This window comes from Sceloporus undulatus, chromosome 6 (assembly GCF_019175285.1).
Source record: "Sceloporus undulatus isolate JIND9_A2432 ecotype Alabama chromosome 6, SceUnd_v1.1, whole genome shotgun sequence".
NCBI lineage: Eukaryota > Metazoa > Chordata > Lepidosauria > Squamata > Phrynosomatidae > Sceloporus > Sceloporus undulatus.
This window is the reverse complement of record NC_056527.1, coordinates 147,990,706-148,012,958: the sequence shown is the minus strand read 5'-3', so window position 1 is coordinate 148,012,958 and position 22,253 is coordinate 147,990,706. Positions and strand designations below refer to the sequence as shown.

Sequence of the window (22,253 nt, the reverse complement as noted above, 5' to 3'; positions counted from 1 at the left end):
GTACACCTTATACACATAGCTTGAAGTTAGTTTTATGCACAGTATTTTTAATTCATGCATGAAACAAAGTTTGTATACATTGACCCATCTGAAAGCAAAGGTTCCATTATCTCAAGTCACCAATGTGGACTATTTTGGATTTTGGAGGATTTCAGATTTCAGAATTCCAGATAAAGGAGACTCAACGCATATATAAAAATTTTAAAAAATCCAAAACACTTCTGTTCCTGAGCATTTCAGGTAACGGCTACTCAACCTGTATTGTTATATTATTAATTATTACATATTGTTCTTTTTATATAAGATAATAATAATAATAATAATAATAATGATGATGATGATGATGATGATGATGATGATGTTTATTTATAATGACCTTTGCACCAAACGGCAGAACATCAAACATACATAATCAAAAACGCATGATAAAACACAACACTATAAAATGCTAAAATGCTAAAATAATATACTAAAACAGACTTATCAGTCACTACCAATCCCAGCTACATAGCTGTGTTTAAAACAGAAGGCATGTCATTTAAAAACCCATGAATCAATTGACATGAACTAAGAGAGGGATGAATTAAAAATTCAGATGAATTTGGAAAGAAATGAACAGATTCCACCATTTAAAAGAATCTCAAAGGGCACCAGCTGGCTCTTTTTGGTTCCCTCTGACAGACCTTTTCATCTTTTTCCAGGGAAAATATTCTGAAGACAGCAAAGGCTCTGGTTGAAGACACAAAGCTCTTGGTCTCTGGCGCGGCTTCCAGCCAAGAGAAGCTGGCGCAGGCCGCTCAGTCGTCAGCAAGCACCATCACGCAGCTGGCGGAGGTGGTCAAACTCGGGGCAGCCAGTCTGGGATCCGACGACCCTGAAACTCAGGTATGGAGGCGGACCCAGAGTTTGCAGTCTCCTTTCAGGTCTAAGGGCCATTAGCCCTTTGAGAGCACTGGTGGCGCAGAGCTTAAATGCTGGTCCTGTAGCCACAAGGTTGTGAGTTTGATCTCAGGCAGGCCTCCAAGGTTGACTCAGTCTTCCATCCTTTTGTAGGTTGGTAAAATGAGGACCCAGCTTGTTGGAGACAGTTGGCGCTAACACATTGTAAACTGCTCAGAGAGTGCTTAGTTCACTATTAAGCAGTATAGAAACATAAATGCTATTGCTTGTTAAAATGGGGATAGGCAAATTCTGAAAGAGTGGGGAGAGGCCATTTTCCCAAAAACAAGGCCCACAGTCTACTGCAGGGCACAACAATTCACATAGGAATGGAACAAAAAACTGGAAAGCACGTATTCACAGTTAGAAAAATAAAAGGAAATGTGATCCCACATGTTGTTGATGGCCCTAAAATTTTATTATCTCAAAAAGCCCAATGCATTTTGACTTTATCACCAATTGGCCTTCTTCAGGGGCTATTACCAGAAATTTCAGGAATCTCAGTCTGCACTCTCAACAAAGTGGACACTCTGAGTATTAGAAGGAAGGGTCCGTTTTGTTGAGACTACGATTCCAGAAATTTCTAGTAATAGCCCCTGAAGAAGGCCAATTGGTGACAAAGTCAAAACGTATTGTCACGCTTTTTGAGATAAGTTTTAGGGCCATCAACAGCACTTGCAACCAGTTCACACACACACACACAATGCAAGGATGGAAGTAGTCAGAACTCCCCTGAATAAACTACTTTTGCAAAGGGCTTCCAGTTTTGTGGTGCTCTGGGGATAAAAAAAGATGCAAGCATGGATGGCCCTTTGTTTTAGAAGAGAACCACTACTCCTGGGGCTTCTATGAAGGCCCAGTTTTGTAAAGGGCTTCCAAGCAACAAATCTCCTTTTTTAGCAATGTCTAGGAGGGGCCCATAGATTTTGAGAAATGGCCATTCATTCTGCAAGAGCTGTAAACTGCAAGAGAGATCCCACCTTTTCTCTGCTGCTGTGCCTTTCCAGTAGATAATGGACATATCTTCTTGGCTGGCAGAGGCTTTTGTTTTGTTCTGTTCTGTCTTATAATCACCTTCTTTCAGCTTTGTCTTTTGCTCTAAAGACCAGCCTTTCAGCTCTGTCAGCTTCCATAATGCTGCTTCACAATCAACGTTTATTTATTTAGATCTGTTTGTTAGGCACGTCTTAGATTAGGGGAAATCTCATTTGGAATGAATATGCCACGGCAAGATAACTCCCCTCTCCAAGAGATTAGCAAACTGCACCAAGGGACAGGAAGCACAAGGATTTATTTATTTTGGAATTCAACAGATGATGCAGCAAAGCCAATTACAGAAAAGAAGGAAGCATATCCAGGGGTAGCTGTGTTGGCTATAGAGCAAAGTACAATGACATCCAAAACCCACAAAGCAGTGATACCTTTATGGTGCCAACCAAAATGGACAAAATACATGATGCAAGCTTCCATCCCACTTCCCTGTTGTGTTTGTGGGAAAAGGACAAGATGCACACTCCAGTGATCTTTTCCATCATCTCTTTCCAAACCTAGGAAATTGATAAACTAACCAAGTGATCCATTTCTCCCCCGAATGTCACCAGGTTGTGCTGATCAATGCCATTAAGGATGTCGCAAAGGCCTTGTCCGATCTTATTGGCGCAACCAAAGGAGCGGCCAGCAAACCTGCAGATGATCCATCCATGTACCAGCTCAAAGGGGCTGCCAAGGTAAGGAAAGGGTTTGCTTCTCTTTTGCCAATGCTAAGAATAATAAAATACTCAGCGTTTTATTCAAACCCTGGTCTCCCAGTTTCCTAGTCCAGTGCTCAAACCACTACAACACGTTGGCATTAAAGAGTTGTTCCAAGGGGAGCTTGCCTTCCTCTGAGGCTGGAAGAGTGTGACTTGCCCAAAATCTCCCAATGGGTTTCCATGGCTGAGCAGAGATTTAAACCCTGGTCTCTCAATCCGATGCTCAGGCCTCTAGTCCATGCTGGCTGTATAAACTATGAACTGCAAGTGGACATTTTTGCATCACCTCATATCCCCCAAATCCTTATTCCTCCAAGCCACATCCTTACTACACCTCTGTGTTCAATAAAGGGGTTATTTATCCAAATCTGACTGATCCTTAAGAAAGGAGAGGCGCTCAGTCCATTTGTTGGGGTTTGCACTGTCTTATGGGATTGCCTTGACTGATGACTGTTAAGTGTCCCAAGAGATAAGTTGGCCATAAAGTGCTTTTTTCTCTTTTCTTCCCAGGTGATGGTCACCAATGTCACATCGCTTCTGAAAACGGTGAAAGCAGTGGAAGATGAGGCAACGCGGGGAACAAGAGCACTGGAAGCCACAATCGAATACATAAAACAGGAGCTCACGGTAAAGATGTCACAAAGACGATGCTTCTCCATTGTTATGGGAAGAATCTGGCCACAATTTCAATGCTTTGTTTTAAAATGGAGGTTTAAAGGTCACCATTGGTTGTACTTTTTCCCCAGCACTGCTAGACATCCAAAGACCCCAAAGAGTGAATATGCACACTCATAAGTTGCACCGGAAGGCAGTTGTGGTTTTATCAAAACGATAGTAGTACAGTCCATAAAATGGCCTTCAGACTTTCCATAGCTCCCTACATGTTGATTTTGTTTCTTTTTAAGGTTGTTGTATTGCTAGTTGCTCTTTATTACTTTTCTTTACAATCCATTTTAAAAAGTAGTATCAAATTTGTAAAATTCCCATCTGAAAGGCCTCTTGAGATGCCTTTGAAAGGCAAACTTTGAAAGGAGTTAGGAAATGTGAATTGTTTGTGCCAACAAGGTAATGTAATATCTACTCATGATGCTACTTTTGAAATGTGCCTTCAATAGACCCTGGTGTCCAGAATTACAGATAAATAACTACTATAGGTTGAGCATCCATTATCCAAAAATCCAAAATGCTCCAGAAACCAAAACTTTTTTCATGGATAGCTGAGGCAGTGACACTTTTGCTTTCTGATGGTGGATAGATGGTGGAAGAAATGCTTAATCTCCCTCCATCTGGGGATGTGCTCCTCTCTGTCAGTGTGGTCTGTACCATTAACCATGGGTCGAACTCACAAGCATTCAGGAAAATGAAGCTATTAGGACAGGACTGAAGGGAGGTAGGGAATGGGCAGGCTGATCTAGTTATTTTCCATGTAGATCTCACATTTCCTAACATCCACAGAGTCTGTTTCCAGCTGCTGTAACCTCCTCTCGGAGCTCAAATCCTCCAAAAGCTTAACCTGGCAAGAGGATGCTTTTTGCACATCTAGTTTGATTGCATCTCTCATTTCTTCCCCGTGCTCCTGCCTTCCAGGTGTTTCAGTCAAAGGAGGTCCCTGAAAAGACTTCATCACCCGAAGAGTCGATCCGGATGACGAAAGGCATCACCATGGCGACGGCCAAAGCCGTGGCGGCCGGGAACTCATGCCGGCAGGAGGATGTGATCGCCACAGCCAACCTGAGCCGCAAAGCCGTGGCCGACATGCTGACAGCTTGCAAGGTAAAAAAGGAGAAAGGAAAAGGAAGAGGGAGAAAGAAGAGTATGTGGGCAAGCAATGGGGAGGAAGAGGGAGAAGGGTAGCAGCTTGCTAGGGAGAGTAAGGATACGGAGAATATGACTTCACCAGTTAAGAAGAAACAATTAACAACTTTCAAGGAAAATAATGGTGGTGGTGATAATCATAATGGTGATGCTCTCCAGGCATCTCCTTAAAGCCCCTTGGAATCCTGGCACCTGTGCATTCAATGTACCTTTGAATAAGAATTGTAGCATGCAAAGTAAGTAAGAATAATAGTGGCTTGCAAGACTAAATAATAATAATAATTACAGTATAATAATAATAATAGCAGCAGCTTGCAAGGAGGTTGATTCAGTGTTCTTAAAATGCCTTGAAATTTTGGTGTCTGCACATTTGATGAGGTGCTTTGAATGGATTTTTTTAAAAAATATATTCTGAATTAGGGGACTCCACTGTGAAACAGATTGGTATTTATAGATTCAGGGTGGGGAGTTTCCTTGCAACCAAAAAGAAAAAATTATCTTTTCTTTAGTTGTCTGCTTCTCTGACTGTTATTCACCTTTGAATGTAAGGATAGGTGGATGTTTTCCCTTGACTGAGCAGCATTTTAAATTAAATTTGGAGGTTTTAATTTTAATGATGCTGTCAGGAATAATAGTAGTAGTAGTAGTAGTAGTGGTGGTGGTGGTGGTCTCTGCCTTGGAGATGTGTTGGAAGGGCTGCAACAAGTTAATCTGCCTATAGGTCCCAAGAAGGTGGATGGAGTGAGTGCTGTATCTCTGTGTGAAGCCTTTTTCCACTATATAATTTTGGCCAAAGCTTGACATTCCACCCTTGGCAATAGAAACCCACTGGGTGACCCTGGGCAAGCCACCCTCTCCCAGCCTCCTCAGAGGAGAGCAATGTAAAATCTCCTCTGAACAAATCGTGTCAAGAAAACCCCAGGATAGCTTCACCTTAGGGTCACCATAAGTCAGAACAACAACAACACACAGTGTTGTGATGTGATGAATTGACCCATCTTGTTGAGAGTCTCTATGGAAGGACTTCTATTGGTTTTCCACCCCATCGCCTTCAGTACCAGTGTCCTTTTGCCTCCCCAGCAAGCGTCATACCACCATGATGTCAGCGAAGAGGTCCGGGCGAGAGCCCTGCGCTACGGGACAGAGTGCACCCTGGGATACCTCGAACTCTTGGAACACGTCCTCGCGGTAAGGAGAAAATAGACCCCACTGTTGGCATTCCCTGGCCGAAGACCCCCAAGCTTCTTTGGACCATCCTTACAAACCACAGGTTGCTCTTAACTGAAGAGTTTGGAAAAGTTACTTTCTTGGATGACAACATGTTACTTCTTTGGACGACAGTTCCCAGAATCACACCAGCTGGGAAAGGGGATATTCTGGAAATTTTCATCCAAAAAAGTAACTTTTCCAAGCTCTATGCTGAGATTTACTGTTGAGACAGACAAGAGGGAGTAGATTTTGGTTAGTAGCAAACTATTGAGATGAACAGCCTCCGGCAGAGGCATACCATGGAATTGTGCTGGAGGACCTAGAAATTGCCTAAAGAGGACACCTCTCTAGGAATTTCGAGGTTCCCTAGTGTGACTCTGTTGCCAACCCTGCGGAAGCATGCCATAGAGTAGCGCTGGAGAACATAGAATATGCCTAGAGAGACTACCTCTTTAGGCATCTCTGGGTCCTCCAGCATGACTCTGTGGTCAACATCTGGCAGAAATATAGCATTTGCTGTTATCCGCAGATAGTGAAAACCACAGATAATGGCAAATGTTATATTTCTGCCTGAAGTTGACCCCCTATGGATGTGGGGTTCAGGCTATATAGGAATCCACTGCTAAACAACCCCTGAGTGGTGAGCGTCCAACCTGTTTGTCCCCTCAGCCATTCTCTTCTTCCAGGTATCTCCGCCCAAACTGTGATCCAGCCTCTTAGCAACCATGCAGAACCAACAAGCTGCAAAAGCTTTTGCTGGCATTATTTGCAGGTTCAATCACACCTGTACATTACCTCCAGCATCTTCCTCTTCCACACTGGTGAAGAGGGAGCCTGTTTTAACAGAAACGTCTGTCTTTCCTCATCGATCAAAAGGCGAAAACAAGCAGGAAAACATATTTGGCAGGACATCAGACAGTCACGTCTTTTGTGAAATGGAACAAATGGGCACTGTGGGAAATGCAGATAGGGGCAGAACAAAAGGTGCCAATTGCATTATTGCCTGGCATTGACAAAGCAAACAACATGAGAAGAATGAAATGGGTTAAATCTCATACCTGGGGTGGGGAACAATTTATGTTCTGGAGCTAGGGTTGCCATAACCCGGCTGCAACCAGGATTTTCCCAGTTTTGGCGGCCCCGGGCCCCTCCCGTCCCAGGTGCCGCCAAAAACCGGGACAACCCCGGTTGCAGCCGGGTTGCCGTGGCCCGCGGGGCCTCGCTGGCCTCCTCCTCCTCAGGGAGGCGGGGAGGAAGAGGAGGGCAGCGAGGCCTGGGGCAGAAGCAAAGGTGGAGGCGGCGCCTCCCTGTGTTACCCTCCCCGCGCGGGCGCGCCACCCACCTCATCCTCCTCCCCCTCTCCCCTAGGCCGTGCAGCTGTGTGGAGGAGGCGAAGGTGGAGGCAGCGCCTCCTGTGTGCGTGCGCGCCACCCTCCCCGCCTCCCTGCGTGGCCGCGCCACCTTCCCCCATCTCCTCACCACCTTCCCCCGCCTCCCCGTGCACCTGCGCCACCCACCTCCTCCTCCTCTGCCCCAGGCCACACAGCAAATGGAGGAGGAGGAGGAGGAGGAGGAGGAAAAGAAGGAGGAGGTGGTGAGTGAGTGGCCAGAGGCCTCAAGGTGGTTTTTTTGGGGGGGGGAGGTGCTTTTAATGCTAACAAGTCTCCCTTTTGACCTTGTTATTCCTTACAAAACTGAAGCCAAATATTGATAATTTGCTGTCAATCCATCAAGTACATTCCTCCCATTAAAATTATGACTATTTTTTTTAATTGCTGATTTGCATTGTTGAAGTTACGTTACGTTATTAATGTTTCATTTTAATTCTATTAAGTCTGTAATTATATTATTTTAATAAATAGAACACAAGAAAATATACTATTTTTATTTTTACCACTCCGAAATTAGGGTTGGAACTCAGCCGCGAAGCAAATTTCCATCGTTAGATCTAATCTTCACATTTTTTGATGAGTTTTGGGAATATGGTAGAAATGTAGCAGCAGGGGGTCCCCCGAAACCAGTAAAATTTTGAAAGTGGTCTACAAGAAAAAAAAGTTTGGGAACCTCTGTCTTAGACATACAAAGTGATACTTCACTAGTAGCTCCAGAATTCTTTGACCTCTTTGATGTCCAGACTCAAGAGATAGAATATGTTATGACAACTTGCACAGGAAATGCAAGTTATGGTGGGGAGGAGCACATCATAGTAGAGACATTGCACAATGGTGAAAGATTCGAGCTGCCTGTGCTAATGGACTGTAAGTCCATCCCCAGGAACAAGGACCAGATTCCAACCAAACCGATTGCTCTTCACCATCCTCACTTAAAACAAATAGCCCACAAGATTCCAGTTAGATCCTGAAGCAGAAATCCTATTACTAATAGGTACAGACTGTCCAGATTTATTGCATATCAAGCGACAAGTGACAGGCCCAGCGGGAGCACCCTTTGCTCAAGAGATGTCTTTAGGTTGGGCCATCGTAGGTCCAGTCTGTTTGAATCGTAAAAGAATACCAACAAGAATAAAGACCTTTGCAACAACCCTAGTAGAAAGAGGTCGTCCCTCTCAGCTGGAGGAATGTCCCACTCACATCCGTATACACCAACTGGACACCACTAACCTCGAGCCTACACTCTTCCGGACCACCTTCGTTGATGAACAACTTGCCCCATCCATTGAAAACAAGCAGTTCTTGAACATCATGGAACAGCACTGCCAGCAAGACGACAAAGGTAATTGGATTGCCCCATTGCCTTTCTGCACACCCAGGCAGAGGTTACCTAACAACCGTGAAACAGCTTTACAATGCTTACATAACCTACAAAACAGTATGGCCAAAAAGCCACAGTTAAAAAAGGACATAATTGACTTTATAAATGGGATGATGAACAAGGGTCATGCAGAGGAGGCACCACCTTTACAAGAACACAAAGAACGTTGGTACTTGCCCTTTTTTGGAGTATATCACCCTCAAAATCCAACCCAAGTTCGTGTGGTGTTTGATTCCAGTGCTCCTTACAAAGCAGTTTCTCTCAACAAGGTTTTGTTAACGGGACCAGACTTACTTTCTTAATGCATTTCAGAAAAGAAGCCGTTGCTATGATGGCAGATATTCAACAAATGTTTTACTCTTTTTTGGTCCAAGAGGACCACAGAGACTTTCTTCGTTTCTTATGGTTCAAAGACTCAGAAACTCAGAAGGAAATACAAGAATACAGAATGAGAGTTCATGTTTTTGGCAACAGCCCTTCACCAGCTATTGCCAACTATGGATTGAAGAAAACAGCTATACAACAAGAAACCACCTTTGGTCCAGAAGTAAGCCAATTTGTGTGTAGAGACTTTTGTGTGGATGATGGACTAAAGTCTGTTCCTACTCGTGAAGAAGCTATTTGCTTTTAAAGGGAACCCAAAACATGCTAGCCACTGCTAAGATACGGCTGCATAAAATTGTATCCAACAACAAACAAGTGCTGCAAGCCTTTCCTATGGAAGATAGAGCAATAGGTATACAAAACCTAGATTTAGGTGCAGAAAGTTCCTACATCCAAAGGAGTTTAGGTATGTGTTGGGATGTCATTAAAGACACTTTTACCTTTAGGGTGCCACGAGTGGATAAGAAATTTACTCGTCGTGGTATGCTCTCTCCAGTCAACAGCTTATTCGATCCAATAGGCTTTACAGCGCCAGTTGTCACCCAAGGCCAACACCTGCTTAAAACACTGACCCAGGAGACAAAAGATTGGGATAGTCCCTTATCACCTCATGATCAGGAAGAGTGAAAAGCATGGAAGAGCTCTCTCCAACTTCTAGAAGAGGTCAGCATACTTAGAGGGTATGTCCCTGTCTCACCAATCACATCATTCCACAAAGAATTACATATTTTCTCTGATGCATCCACTAAAGCCATAGCTGCAGTGACCTATTTGAGAATAGCTGTGGACAAAGAAGTCCACCTGGGTTTCATATTAGGAAAATCAAAATGAGCACCAACCAAAGGACATACTGTACCTCGGCTAGAGCTTTGTGCAGCTGTCTTATCAGTCCAAATCTACGAACTAATTCAAAGAGAACTCGATTTAAAAGTTCATCAAGCTATTTTCCATACAGACGGCAAAGTAGTTTTAGGCTACATCCACAATGAACATCACCGGTTCCATATCTATGTCAGCAACAGAGTAGAACATATAAGAAAATATTCTAACCCTGGACAGTGGAGATATGTACCCACAGACCTCAATCCTGCCGACCAGGGATCCAGAGCCATTCCAACAGGCAACCTTCAAGATTCAAGCTGGCCACACGATCCTTCATTTTTGCTAGATCCAGACTAAAAGACATTTGATAGACCAATATCAGACTTGGTCTTTTTTTACAATGACAATGTTATTTAGAGACTTGGACTTTAATATGTATATATTCGAATATAAAGCATACCAGTGTTAATATTTAAAGTTAATATAAAGTTATATAGAAAAACTCATTAAGAGTTTTGGTGGGGAGTGTCCTGCCTCTAGAGCATCTCTGATGCTCTTGAGACATATATTTAGTTGAGATTATATTAGACTTTCTATGTATCAGTTTAGGAGGGGAAATAGAGTTAAATAGCTTTAAGAAAGACAAGGATTGAGGGAAATCCCAGGGTCTTATACTGTCTCCCTCTAGCTAGTTTCAGTTGTGTAGTAAGATTTCAGCCAAGTCAGACCTGGAGAGAGTCTTTTCCTTTGACAAAGATAAGTCCACAGAAGAAGAAAGATAAAGTCCACAGAAGAAGAAAGATAAAACCCACCAAGAAGAAAGAGCAAGTTATTTAAGAAGGACTATTGAGAAAAAGGAGATCAGTTTCATGTTTTTGTGTTTATAACCAGTAAAGCTTTTGAAAACTTAAAAAATTTGTGGACAAGTCTTTTGTTCAGGCTGTGTACTTAGGAGCAGGTATTTGGGATCCACAAAAGGAAGGACTTCTTCACAGAGCGCAGGGTTAATCTGAGATCTCACTGCCCCAAGATGCAACGATGGCTGCCAAATTGGGCGATTTTATAAAAAGGGACCAGATAAATTGACAGAGGATGGGGTCAGTCAAGATGGCTAGACCTCCAGTCTACCTGTCTGCATCAATTGCTGAGAACGGCAAGATGGCAGATTAAATTGCTTTAATGTCCAGCTGGTGGGCTACCCATGGACACCTGGATGGCTGCTGTGTGAGCCAAATGAAGGACTTAGACTCGCTGTAAGCTAGCCAAACAAGGTTTACAAAATTCTCCAGAATTTCATCTTAATTAATTAATTTGTTTTATTTATATTTATCTTGCCTCAAATGCACTTTCCTTACTCTTTGCAGACCTCCGTCTGGCAAGATTCTGGAGGCTGCAGTCAGCAACAGTAACTTTTTCAAGCTCTGGTTATTACTGTGGAGTTTTCCCCATGACTTAGCACCCCCAAAGATGTTGGACTACAACCTGTGCAATCTCTTGCTCTAAACTGGGTTTTTAGTGATAACTGTGAACATCAGCCATGTTGCCTATGTGATCCCTGATTCGTTGGGCTTAAGTAGTCAGGAAGGAGGAGATTCTGTTCCAAAGAGAAAAACAATGGAACACAGACATTTCCACATCACTAAAATGCAGCTTTGTTGCCTCCAGATTCTCCAAAAGCCGACCCCAGAGCTGAAGCATCAGTTGGCTGCTTTGTCAAAGAGGGTCGCAAGTGCCGTCACGGAGCTCATCCAGTCGGCTGAAGCCATGAAAGGTGAGTGCAGTCGCTCTACCAGGATAACATCAGCACTTGGAAGGAACACAATACAGGTTAACAACTCATGCTTTTTGCAAAATTTATTTATGTGTTTAACTTTCCAAATTCTTCATACTCTTGCCAATGGTTTGGGGGCCAGAAGGAGTCAAAATTGGTTCAGCATGCAACGTCCAAAGCCCTCCCAAGGGTCTGATGAGTCTCCCCTCTATTTTTGTATTTAGGCACAGAATGGGTCGATCCAGAGGACCCCACTGTGATCGCCGAGACGGAGTTACTGGGGGCGGCCGCATCCATCGAAGCCGCAGCAAAGAAGCTGGAACAGCTGAAACCCCGAGCCAAGCCCAAGGTGAGTGAGGGAGCAATGGAAAGACTATGAAAGTGGGGAAATTGCAAATAAAAAACATTTTTTTAAAGCTAAGAGAACACTTCTCTAGAAATCTCTAGCTCCTCCAGTGCAACTCTATGGTCAACATCCATTGGAAGTTAATCATAGAATTGTGCAGGACGAGCTAAATATGCCTAGAGAAGTGTCCTCTCTAGGAATCTAGGTCCTCCAATCCACCTTCTGGCATAGGTTGACCACAGGAGGACCTAGAGATTCCTAGAGAGAACACGTTAATCAAATCTGTGAATAATCTAATCCGCAAAAGTCAAAGCCACAAAGGTGGAGAGTTGACTGTATTTTGGAATTTTGGATAAAAGAGACTCAGCCTGTAAACTGGGCAATTATGCTCCTGTTTTGTATTCCACTTTCTTGTGATCCCTGAAATCCTTCCCTTTCCTTTGGCTTAAGCATTTAAAAGACATTGGAGGGCAATATAAGATTTACCTCTCTAGCACCCCTCTAGCATCTTCCTCCACTTGAGCATTCAGCATTTAATAGTCTACTGTATATATTTTCAGGCTGAGCCCAAACCTGGATACCTTTACTATCATTAATATTATTATATTTCTTGCAGGACTCTGTGTGATATGTTTGATATATTAGGTTGTAATTTAGTCCAACTATATATCAAACATTCCTACGGTGTCCCGCTCTGTCTCCGGGGATCTTTTCTCTCTCTTTTAAAAATTAAAAAACAGGAGCAGGAGGCAATATGAATTCTGCAAAGAGACTTAAAGATTTAGAAGACCTTCTGCTGATGGCACTGCTTCTTTCTGAGTAAAAGGATGCATACGGTGGAGGGAGGAGGAAACAAAACTTATCTCTTATGTATGTATTGGGAAGCTGGCGGACTTGGAATTCATGACTCCCACAAGATGAGAGCCAGCATGGATAGTGGTTTGAATGTTGGACTAGTAATCCGGGAAACAAGGGTTTGAATCTCCACTCAGCCATTGAAATCCATTAGGTGGACTTCCAGATAGTCACACCCTCTCAGCCTCAGAGGAAGGCAATGGCAAACCCCCTTGGAAGAAACCTTCCCAAGTAAAAGTTATGTGAAGCAGTATGGTATATTGGTTTGAGTGTTTGAAGAGCAGGATTTGAATCCCTGCTTAGTTTTGGAAATCAAACAGGTGACTTTAAGCAATTCCCACTCTCTCAGCCTCAGAGGAAGACCATATCAAACCTTCTCTGGACAAATCTGACCAGGAAAGCCCTAGGAGAGAGTCACCATCAGAGTTGACTTGAAACCACATATAGTGGGCCCACAGTATCCGCTGAGGTTTGGTCCCAAGAACCCCCATGGATACCTAAATCCGTGGATGTTCAAGTCCCATTATATGCAATGGCATAGTAAAATGGTAGAATTCAGAGACATAGCTATGTTAGCCTGGAAAATCAGTATGCAGAGGGATCTTGTAGCACCTTTGAGACTAACTGAAAGAAAGAAGTTGGTAGTAGGAGCTTTTGTAGACTTGAGCCTCCTTTCTCAGATGCATGTAGTAAAATGGTGTCTCTAATAGAAAATGGCAAGATCAGCATTTGCTTTTTGGAATTTATATTTTTAAAATATTTTCAAGCTACGGATGGTTCAATCTGTGGATAAAGAATCTGTAGATATGGAGAGAAGACTATACCAACAAAGTTTAGAGTATGAGGCTTGGCAGCATAGGTACTTTGGAGTTTGAAACTGGTTTCATTTTGATACTGAGCAGTTTGTAGTGTGAGGCCTGACTGATAGTTGGTAAGGAGCCCGTAAAGTAGTAATTGATGTGTTGGACTAAGACTTCAGCTTTGGTGTGATCCATGCCAGGGCTTTTCCTGTGTTCTTAAGCACCACAAGGAGTGTGTTTGTGCCTTTGGTGGTGTTACCTGAGCATGACGTTGGTGCCAAACCTGGGCATATTACCACTGTAGGAATGCACACAATAGGCTGCAGTTTTATTTGTAGCAGTAAAATCCTAATTTTTGATTCACACTGGTTGCTGCAAAGTGCAGAATGGGAGAGAATAGCAAAGCATACCTTGCGGCATCTTCTTCTATTTTTTTTTATTATTTTTTTTTTACATTGTAGTTGGTTGGTTTCATTTTTGTGTTTCACTGCAAAATTATTGCTTCAGCCAAGGGCACAACTTTTCCAAGAGGCCTCTAGGTGACAGTCTCTCCTTCTGGTTCCAGCAGGCAGATGAGACGCTGGACTTTGAAGAACAAATCCTCGAAGCTGCCAAGTCCATTGCGGCTGCCACCAGTGCCCTGGTCAAGTCCGCCTCGGCCGCTCAGAGGGAGCTGGTTGCCCAAGGCAAGGTTCGTGAGTCAGGCTTTGTTGTCAAGCATAAAAGCCACTCTTTTAAAAAGTTATCTATACAGTTGTACTAGTCTTTTTTCCTCCTTCGCTTTCTCTCCCTCTTTTGCACACTCTTTCCTTTCTTCCCCTTTTTTGAGCCAGTCTGTCTCCTTCTCTTCATAAAATGCAACAACCTCTAAGAAAAGAGAAATTAGTAAATGGTGCAAAGATAGGTGTGGCATCAACCTACATTTATTTTCAACGTAGATCTTGACACACACCCACACACACCACTCATTGAAGACTATTGCCTTAAATAATTCTGCTAATTAATTGTTCATGACCTCTCTTTCTAGGTTGGTGCCATCCCTGCAAATGCAGCCGATGATGGTCAGTGGTCTCAGGGACTAATTTCTGCTGTGAGTATCATGCTGTTTCCACCTCCTACACATTTCCTTCCCCATTGCAAACTAATCAGAGACTAATTTATTTAATTTGTCTTATTCATTTATATCCCTCTTTTCTCCAGAATGGAACTCAAAGCCATTCTGGTGTAGCCATTTTGTTGTAGCCATTATCCATTTCTCAGAATTGCCAATGGACAGAACAAAATTTAGCCTTGAAAATCCATGCATTGCCAAAATTTACAATGTAGCTTGGAAGGGGAGAGATGTGCATGAAACCCTGCATCCATCTGCAACAAAGAACATATGCACACAAGCATGCTTCAGTCCATAGGGAAATTCATACAGCAAACGTGTACCAAAGACCTGTACAATTTTTGGAAAATGTATACAAAAATACATGGTAATTTACCTGAAGAGGTGATCCAGTGTGAACCAAAGATGGCACAGAAATATCAGTGGGGATACATGAAAGGCAGTGAAACAGATTTGGGGCATGCCTAGGCCTATCTTAGTGAGCCATCTTCATTCTCCTTGAGCTGTTCCTGACTGGGTTTGATGAACCATTGACCCAACTCATGCATAAAACACAGCTTTATATGCTGCTCTTTCCCATTTCAGGCCCGAATGGTGGCAGCTGCAACCAGCAGCTTATGTGAAGCAGCCAATGCTTCGGTCCAAGGCCATGCCAGCGAGGAGAAGCTGATCTCCTCCGCCAAGCAAGTGGCGGCTTCCACGGCACAGTTGTTGGTGGCTTGTAAAGTGAAAGCAGATCAGGATTCGGAGGCCATGCGCAGGCTGCAGGTAAGAGCGCTGGGCTCCAACCGTTCCTGTTTGTGGACTCTGTTTGGGACGGGGGCCAAGAGCTTCTTCACCAACTGTGTAGTAGAAAATTACGCCAGCTGAACTGCTCTCGACTTATGCCAGCTCATACTGTTCTGGAAAGCAAAATGGCCAGAGCTTGCAGGGCTGTGTGGGGTTGCAAGTGCTTGCATTATCACATGAGGCTTCCAAAGCCGAATTAGAGCAGGATAGTAATGTTTGTTGTTGTTACTGATCCCGCAATATCATATCTGTTCTGATCCTTTAATAATGTGCATGAAACAAGGTTTGGGTACGTTGAACCATCGGAAAGCAATGGTGTTACTTTCTCTTCCACTCATGCGGACAGTTTTTGAGTATTTTTGGCTTTTGGGATTCCAGATAAGGGAGATTCAACCTGCAATTGCTCTCATTGCCTCCTCTGTAGGCCGCGGGCAATGCTGTGAAACGTGCATCGGATAATCTTGTTAGGGCAGCCCAGAAAGCAGCTTTCGGGAAGGCTGATGACGACGATGTGGTGGTGAAGACCAAGTTCGTGGGAGGCATCGCCCAGGTGGGCAAAAGATCTCTTGGCTGCCTTCTCTTTGCCACTCACTCCTTTCTTTCTTTGGGTAAAGGCCTATTGGTGGCAGCACCAGCAGCTGATGTGATAAATCTCAGGAACAAGCAACTCTGGCCTTCCAGATATTGTGGACTGCATCTCCCGTCAACCTTGGCCAGCCTAGCCAATGTCAAGGGAACATGGCAGTGGCAGTGTATAAGTGAAGTCAAAGGCTTTCCTGGCCGGCATCCATAGATTTTTGTGGGTTTTTCGGGCTCTGTGGCCATGTTCTAGAAGAGTTTATTCCTGATGTTTCGCCACCATCTGTGGCTGGCATCTCCAGAGAATCTTCAGAACCCACAAAAATCTATACAGTATATACAGGTCTGCTGCAGGGAGGGGTCCCTACTCTGTGTCCTATCAATGTGGTCAATACATTGTGCAAGGATGTAGGAGGGAGGTCTTCTCAGGTGTGACCCCCCCCAAAATTGTGGAATGTACACCCCTTGGAGGCCTGATTAGCACCAATGCTAACTTCATTTTGGCACTAAATAAAAACATGTTGTTTGACATCAGATCCACTAGATGGTGCTGGGCAACCACTCCTTTTCAGGGTATGCAGGATTGTATTACTATTGTGACTGAATAAAGGTGTGTTAAATGGCAGGTGATGCTGTGTCTGTGAGCCTGCCTGGTAATTGGCCAATGAGGCTAGGTGGCTCCAATGGAGGCAATGAACAGCCTGCAAATGCTGTGGCATGTGAGTTGGGAGCTTTTGTCTCTCCATGCTGGGGGTTTGTTTTGCCTTCCATACCTCTCTGTATCTATGTTAAAGTATCTAGCCATTATGATCTATTGTTATGTTATTTTGCTTCTGCTGCCACCTTTCTTGAGCCAACACTCCCATCAGTCCCAGCAAAGCCCATAGTGAAGCATCATTGTGGCTGAAGAGCAGGGTATAAATACTATAAATAAATAAATAATGGGAGCGGCAGTCCCCAACAATATCTGGAAGGCCATCCTGGATGTATGGGAGGGCAAGAGAGAACAGTGTATGGGAACCTTTGGTCCATAGGAATCCCCCAAGACCTACCTTGAGGGCCCCAAAATATTTAGCATCCCCAACAATTGGTGCACATCATCCTAAACAAACCTTAGACAGGAGAGACAGCCAGAATGGACATATTGCACTCCTGCTTGACAAAATGGTAACCACAACGGTTGTAGTTGTGGTCATCTGGCATAGGAGATGTTTGTTTGGCTGGCTCTCTCCTGAAATAAATGACAACGTGATAGATCAATGCTCAGTCATGTCAGTAGATTAGGTGGGTCTACTCTGGTTGGAACTGACAAGAGGGTGCAGATCTGAATGCAGTATAGGCTGGGGAGCTAGGTTAAACCCCCAGAAGGGGCACATCCTCACTGCACTCTCCACAAACCAAAATCAAATTTTGTACCCCAAACTCTTCTGGACGTGTGAAGGAACTTTTGGCACATGTTGTGAACCCTCCTGTGACGTTGTAGGCCCAGAAGAATTTTTTTTTTAACAACAAGAACTGGCTTGGCTGTCACTTTCTGTAAGTCTTTTCCTGGGCCTAAAATAACCCATGTAGGATGGGAAAGCATGGTGAAAATGCCATCCCAAAAGCAGTGGTTCCCAAACTTTGGTCCTCAAGATGTCCCTCAGCTCCACCATCTTTGGCCGTGCTGGCAGAGGTTGATGGGGATTGAAGTACAAAACAGCCAGACTTTGAGAATAATTTGGGTGCAGAAAATGTTCTGACATCGGCTAGATGTTGTCACCGTCAATGTTGCTTCGCTAGCCCCCTGACTTGTCCGGGATGGCCATTTATGGAGCCCTGGTGACACAGTGGTTAAATGCTGGTCCTGCAGCCATAATGTTGTGAGTTCAATCCCTGCATGGCTACAAGGTTGACTCAGCCTTCCATCCGTGCATAGGTCGATAAAATGAGTACCCAGCTTGTTGGGGCCATGTGGCTTACAGATTGTAAATTGCTTAGAGAATACTGAGTTCACTATTAAGTAGTATAAAAATGTAAATGCTATTGCCATTGCTATTTATTTGGGGTGCTTTGATGGTGTCTTCCTGCATGGCAGAATGGCGTTGGACCGGATGGCCCTTGAGGTCTCTTCCAACTCTATGATTCCTTTCCTCCTAGATCATCGCCGCGCAGGAGGAGATGCTGAAGAAGGAACGGGAGCTGGAAGAAGCCAGGAAAAAACTGGCCCAGATCCGCCAGCAACAGTACAAGTTCCTACCTACTGAATTACGGGAAGATGAAGGCTAAGGTTCTTCTGTGCCAGATTTGGCGTGAAACAAATTTAGAGAGGGGAGAATGTTGGGGGCAGGCGGCGGAGAGAGGAACTCTACCCAGCACTTGCCAAAATGATTTTTTCCCGAGGGCGAGAGGAGGCAACCGTGCGACCAAGGGCTGGTTCTTTCTCGAACGGCAGTGCATTATGGTCTCCCCTGCCCTTGTTTGCTGTATCTCAGGACCACGCAAGAGACAGAGCGAGAGAGAAAGAGAAAGGTCTCCCTTCTTCTTTTTTTTACAAAAGGGGTTATAAAGTCAGTATTACTATCATAACCTGAAGTTTTGACCTATTTATTATTCTCTTTGACCTGTGTTGAGGACTTTGTCGGTATTATAATACATAGGAAAACAGTGTTTAAAAGCAAAAAAAGAAAAACTTCGTGTTGCAAAATAAGCTATCCAGGTGGAACTGGTGGTTTCTCTTCTTTCTTGTTCTTGGGGTTTTTTAAAGTGTTATTTTCCCCTTCTCTTTCCAAGACCAAGGCTTGAGGCAGCTGCAATGTTTGAGAGAAACTGGACCTATGAATGTGTTGGACCTTCCCGGCGAAGGAGGGAAAGGAGACCTCTTCTCCAGCCTCCCGGGGCTGGGTCACTCCAAAATAAAAAACATAACATGAAGGAACTCTTCTCCGTACCTGTTTGCACTATAAGTATTTGCTTCGGCACATTGTCGGACATGCGCCTGCTCTTGTACTGTACAGTGTTTTTCTCTTCCTCCAAGGAGGGGAGATCTGGATTCTAGCCCTCCCCCCCCAAATTTTTAAGATAGTCATCCTTTTAGAGAGATGAAATGGCCCGAGGGAGACAAATCTATGTGCTTTACAAGTCCAGAGTAACCAATTTGTGAAGGAAAACACCCTTTGATTTCTATAAATATATATACGTATACACATATACCTCTTGCTTAGATGATACAATACACAACTTCTCAACATGAAACTCAACAAGTTTTATCCCTCATTTTCATGACAAATGGTGTATACTGTAGGATTTGAGTGGACTCTAGCCCAAGATGGTTTGCATTACAGAGGATGCTTAGTGGTTCCTAAATTTTGGTCTTCTAGATGTTCTGGACTTCATCTTCCAGAATTCCTGACTTTTGGCCAAGCTGCCATAAGTTTGGGAATCATTATTTTAAAGCAGTGGTTCCCAAACTTTGGTTTTCCAGATGTTTTGGACTTCATCTCCCAGAATCTTTGACTGCTGGCCAAGCTGACTGAGGCATCTATAAATTGAGGTTGAAAACACCTGGAGGAGCAAGGTTTGGGAATCATTACTTTAACGCCTATGCTTTTGCCCCCACATGCCCTCATGGGGAACATTTTTGTTACATTTAGGCCTTCCTAAGACAATTTAGACCCAGGACAAGCCTTTTCTTGAAATGGGATATGAACCAAAAGTGAGTTTAGCTCACTTTGTCTTGTTCAAAGATACCTCTCCTAAGCCTGAAACAGTTGGAGTGGGGGCTAGAAGCATGGCAAAAATGCCCCCACTCTTCCTAAAGGGAATTTGGGAGAAAAACATTTATTTTTTTGCAAGGGTGCAATAGGAGGGTTCACCCATCCAAAGCCCCCCCCCCCCAGCCTTCCATCATTTCTCATCACTGCTGCCATGTTGAGGATGAAGTGAGTTTGTTTTCTGCTATTCTGAAGACTAGGGCCCAGAGCAATGGACTCAAGCTACAGGAGAAGAGATTTCACCTAAATATTAGGAAGAGCTGTTGGACAGTGGAAGAAGCTGCCTTGGAAGGTAGGAGTGTCTCCTTCTTTGGAGGTTTTTCAACAGAGGCTGGATAGCCCACTGTTACATGGAGGACTTTGATGGTGTCTTCTTGGATGGCAGAAACATGTGGACTGGGTGGCCCTTGGGGGTCTCTTCCAATTTTTCTATGGCATGACTATGAAAAGATAATAATGGTTGGCAAGGTAGACATCAGTAGGAAAAGAGGAAAACCATTCTCCTACCATTGATGCCTTTTTTAACCCCAATGATATAAAAGGATACACAAAGAACATTTCACGCACACTTAGAAAGAAAGCCAGCATGGTCTGAACATTGGACTACGACTCTGGAGATCAAGATTTGATTCCCCACTCAGCCATGGAAGCCCATTGAGTAACTTTGGACAAGTCACACACTCTCAGCTCCAGAAAATCCCATAATCGAGGGTCTCCATAAGTCGGAAAGGACTTGAAGACAAACAACAATAGGTAGAAAACTAGCAAAGTAGTGAGATGGTTGTGATAGAAGTCTTTCCCCATCCAGCTTGGTTTTTTAAGTGCAAGGAAGTGGGTGTTGCTTCGCTTTGGGTCCTCTGCTATATGTGATGGCTGCCACATTAGGGTGAAGTTTGTGGTCCCACCATCCAAGAGAGGATTTGGATCACTTTGTCTCCCTTTTCATACAAACTAGGTTCAGCTTTTTGTGATGTTTCTCCAAGGACTGACAAAGCGTCTGAGAAGCGGGAAGTCAATTCTAGCAGCAAGGAGGCTCCTTCCTTCCAAAATCCAATTTCTAATCCAAACCATGGCAGGTTATAATTTGCAAACGCTACTGGAAGGCGAGACAAGTCATTTCTGGAACGTCGCTCCTGAGATGTATTTATAGTTCTTTGCAGGAAACACACCAGGAACAGCTGGAATATGAAATATACATCTGTTCACCTGTGGCTGCTTTTAAGTCTTTGTCTCCTCCCTGATTCTCAAAGGCAAGAGAAGTGCAGATGCCATATTTATTTATTTCATCCCTATACTGCCTTTCTCCCAGAGAGAGTCCATTAAAAAAACCTTCACAATAAAATATTAAAAAGCAATTAAAATCAACACACAAAGCAGTATAAAATTGTTTCCACTGATGAAGGTAGCCTCAAAATGACCCCGAAGCCTATTTTCTTTCCAAATCTTGTTTTGAGGCATCCTCTCTGAAGAAGGTTTTATCATGGCCTGCATCCTATTACTTAGTCCTGGACTGAGTATACCTGTTGAATCCAGTGTTGACCATTAACACATCAGTAAATCCTGTGGATTCAATGGTTCTGCTCCAGATTAGCAATAGGATTCCAACCAATATCTCTTCCAGGGCAACCAAAAACATCTCTCCAGAAATAACATTTGCCCCTTTTGCTTTTTCCCTTGCCCAGATTGGCTACCAGATAAATGTTGCACTTTTGCCCAAATCTAACCACTAAAGCCCCAACCATGCCATCTCCAGATGCCCACCTCTTCTTCCTTTGCAAACCACCACAATGCAGGACTTTTCCTTGCAATATCCATTGCACCTTGCTCCTATCCTATCCTAAAACCACTTTACTAGCCTGGCCAAATTCTCTCAGTTGGCCAACAGCTGAATAATGTATGAATGAACCGGAGACTCCTTGGGGACATTTCTGGCCCACGGAAGGTGGATGTTTGTGAGTTTGCTTTGTCCATCTCATGCTCTTGAAAGGCCTCACATTCCCAAAGAGGAAGGATGTGCTCCATTTTGATGTCACGCTGTGTATGTATGCTATTGATCTGGGCCACACAAGTAACTGTTTTGTATTTACCATAAATAAAATCTTTTGAAGGATGGAGTTCTTTATCAAGTGCCTCCATTCCTATCATATATTCAGGGATTCCTGGCTTTTGTAGCTCCCTAAGAATATCTGAGTCTTCATTCATCCTACTCAAAGTCTCCCAAGCTAAACTCTTGCTCCACCAGCTTCTTATACTTTCCCATTCCTGGATTAAATGTTGTAGCATGGAGAGTTAGCTCCTACAAAGAAGAAAATTCTGGTTGCTCTTTTTCATCTTTAATGCCCTATGATGCTCAAGGCAGGCGGTGATTCTTTTCTTTCTGTGACAAAAAAGAGGCAGCCGGAAATGCCTTGGGATAACAAGGCTTGGTTTCTCAGCCACGCAAAGAAGCCAAAGCAAACTCTGGCGAAAGAGCAACCTACATATTAACTAACCAGGAGTGTATTATGGGAAATAGGAAAGGTTTTCCAGCTTCTGAGGTTTTGGCACTTGGGACGGTG

General features: G+C 43.7%; 3 protein-coding genes across 5 annotated transcripts in view; 2 read left to right on the top strand and 1 right to left on the bottom strand.

Moving 5' to 3' along the window:
* The window catches only part of LOC121932583 (talin-2), a 44,341-nt gene extending 24,287 nt beyond the window's left edge, over positions 1-20,054 (top strand). The window contains exons 22-33 of one of the 2 annotated variants that reach the window (XM_042471354.1): positions 702-885; positions 2,541-2,666; positions 3,201-3,317; positions 4,278-4,463; positions 5,586-5,693; positions 11,358-11,463; positions 11,688-11,812; positions 14,033-14,155; positions 14,492-14,554; positions 15,161-15,343; positions 15,789-15,914; positions 18,083-20,054. In XM_042471354.1, coding sequence (XP_042327288.1) covers positions 702-885; positions 2,541-2,666; positions 3,201-3,317; positions 4,278-4,463; positions 5,586-5,693; positions 11,358-11,463; positions 11,688-11,812; positions 14,033-14,155; positions 14,492-14,554; positions 15,161-15,343; positions 15,789-15,914; positions 18,083-18,211 — 1,576 coding nt within the window. In that variant the 3' untranslated portion in view covers positions 18,212-20,054. Of the gene's footprint in view, positions 1-701; positions 886-2,540; positions 2,667-3,200; positions 3,318-4,277; positions 4,464-5,585; positions 5,694-11,357; positions 11,464-11,687; positions 11,813-14,029; positions 14,156-14,491; positions 14,555-15,160; positions 15,344-15,788; positions 15,915-18,082 lie in introns of both variants that reach the window. The other variant, XM_042471353.1, reaches the window with a different exon arrangement.
* MINDY2 (MINDY lysine 48 deubiquitinase 2) overlaps positions 1-22,253 on the bottom strand; it is a 689,230-nt gene that overhangs the window by 64,900 nt on the left and 602,077 nt on the right. The window lies entirely within an intron of this gene.
* The window catches only part of MYO1E (myosin IE), a 568,767-nt gene that overhangs the window by 49,336 nt on the left and 497,178 nt on the right, over positions 1-22,253 (top strand). The window lies entirely within an intron of this gene.